The following is a 1,192-nucleotide window of genomic DNA, read 5'->3' as shown; positions in this document are numbered from 1 at the left end:
ACAGAGTAAAATAAAAATGTGTAACGGATATAAAAATATCTGTTCAACTAGAAACCCGAGTTCATCCAAACCTTACTTTGAATATAAAGAGTGAAGCTAACGTTAGCTTAGCGCAGTTCCAAATGAACATTAATCATCAGTTTAGAGCAAAAAGCTGCTGCTGTCGGAACAAAACGATGGTCGTGTTAAACTACGTTACTAATTACTTAAAAATAGTTTTAAGAGAAAAGCCTGAAGATGCTAACATTATTAGCCACAACCCCAGGAAAATGATTCTGTCTAGAGAGGCGGGATTTCCTGTAAAGTAGCCAATCACAGGCTGTTTACTGTCTTTAGTGATTCCAACCTCAAAGCTGAGCAACAGAAATGGATCAAAAACGTGACGACAAGAGAGAGAGGAGGCGTGCGTGGAAAGCTAGCCACCAGCTCAAAGGGGGGAGTCCATGAGGTCATCAGCAGCTGATTGGTCGGATAGAAAAACATTTCCCTGATAAAGTCCAGATGGTCTGACAGCCCTGTTGCCATGGTTACCTGGAGACTACTGGGTATTTATACTGATTCTTTTACGCCATCACTTCCAGGTGAGTTTTAGACGTCTGAATTTATCTCCCATTCTGGTACCGCTCTACTTCAGCCTCAGTATGACGGCTTTTTGCTCTTCCCTGTGGTTCCCATGGTAACCATCCTAACATTGATCAGCTGGCTTGTTTAAACGTGACCTCCATGCTAACGTTCCTGGTTGGACATGCAGAAGCAGAACCACTTTCAGGTGCAGCTGTGATCGTTTTAAAAGATCTGGACTTTTTTTGGGGTGTTCGCCATTTTGGGGACATTATGAAGACGTTTAGTGTGGATCCTACGCAATGTTTTACAAATGAGGCTCCTGGTGTTTTGGAGAACTGTCCAGATGTCTGAGTAGATGAGCGTTCAGGGTCCAGCTGGAAAGCAGATCCTCAGAGTTTCTGAACAACCAAACGGTCCCAGCTCCAGAACCGTGACCCGTCAGGAGCCCCCGCCTGGGAGATACTCCAGCTCATCACTTTCCTCTGGTCCTCTCAGCTCCTCTGAGCTCCTCCCGCCTCCATCTGGGGAAACAGAAACATGAGCAGAGACCAAATCAGGGACTAGGGATGCACGATATAATCGGCCCCCTATCGGTATCGGCCTTAAAACTGAATATCGGACATCGGCC

The 1,192-nt window shown here is 45.6% G+C and overlaps 1 protein-coding gene across 4 annotated transcripts in view; it reads right to left on the bottom strand.

The window, feature by feature from the left end:
* Nucleotides 1–748: 748 nt before the first annotated feature.
* The window catches only part of irak1 (interleukin 1 receptor associated kinase 1), a 15,355-nt gene continuing 14,911 nt past the window's right edge, over nucleotides 749–1,192 (bottom strand). For all 4 annotated transcript variants that reach the window (XM_015397157.1, XM_015397172.1, XM_015397180.1 and 1 more), the window contains one exon: nucleotides 749–1,085. In XM_015397157.1, the coding sequence (XP_015252643.1) occupies nucleotides 1,003–1,085 (83 nt within the window). In that variant the 3' untranslated portion in view covers nucleotides 749–1,002. The remainder of the gene's footprint in view (nucleotides 1,086–1,192) is intronic.

The sequence above is a fragment of the Cyprinodon variegatus genome, unplaced genomic scaffold (genome assembly GCF_000732505.1).
Source record: "Cyprinodon variegatus isolate N-32 unplaced genomic scaffold, C_variegatus-1.0 Scaffold28, whole genome shotgun sequence".
NCBI lineage: Eukaryota > Metazoa > Chordata > Actinopteri > Cyprinodontiformes > Cyprinodontidae > Cyprinodon > Cyprinodon variegatus.
This window is presented reverse-complemented; position numbering and strand designations above follow the sequence as displayed.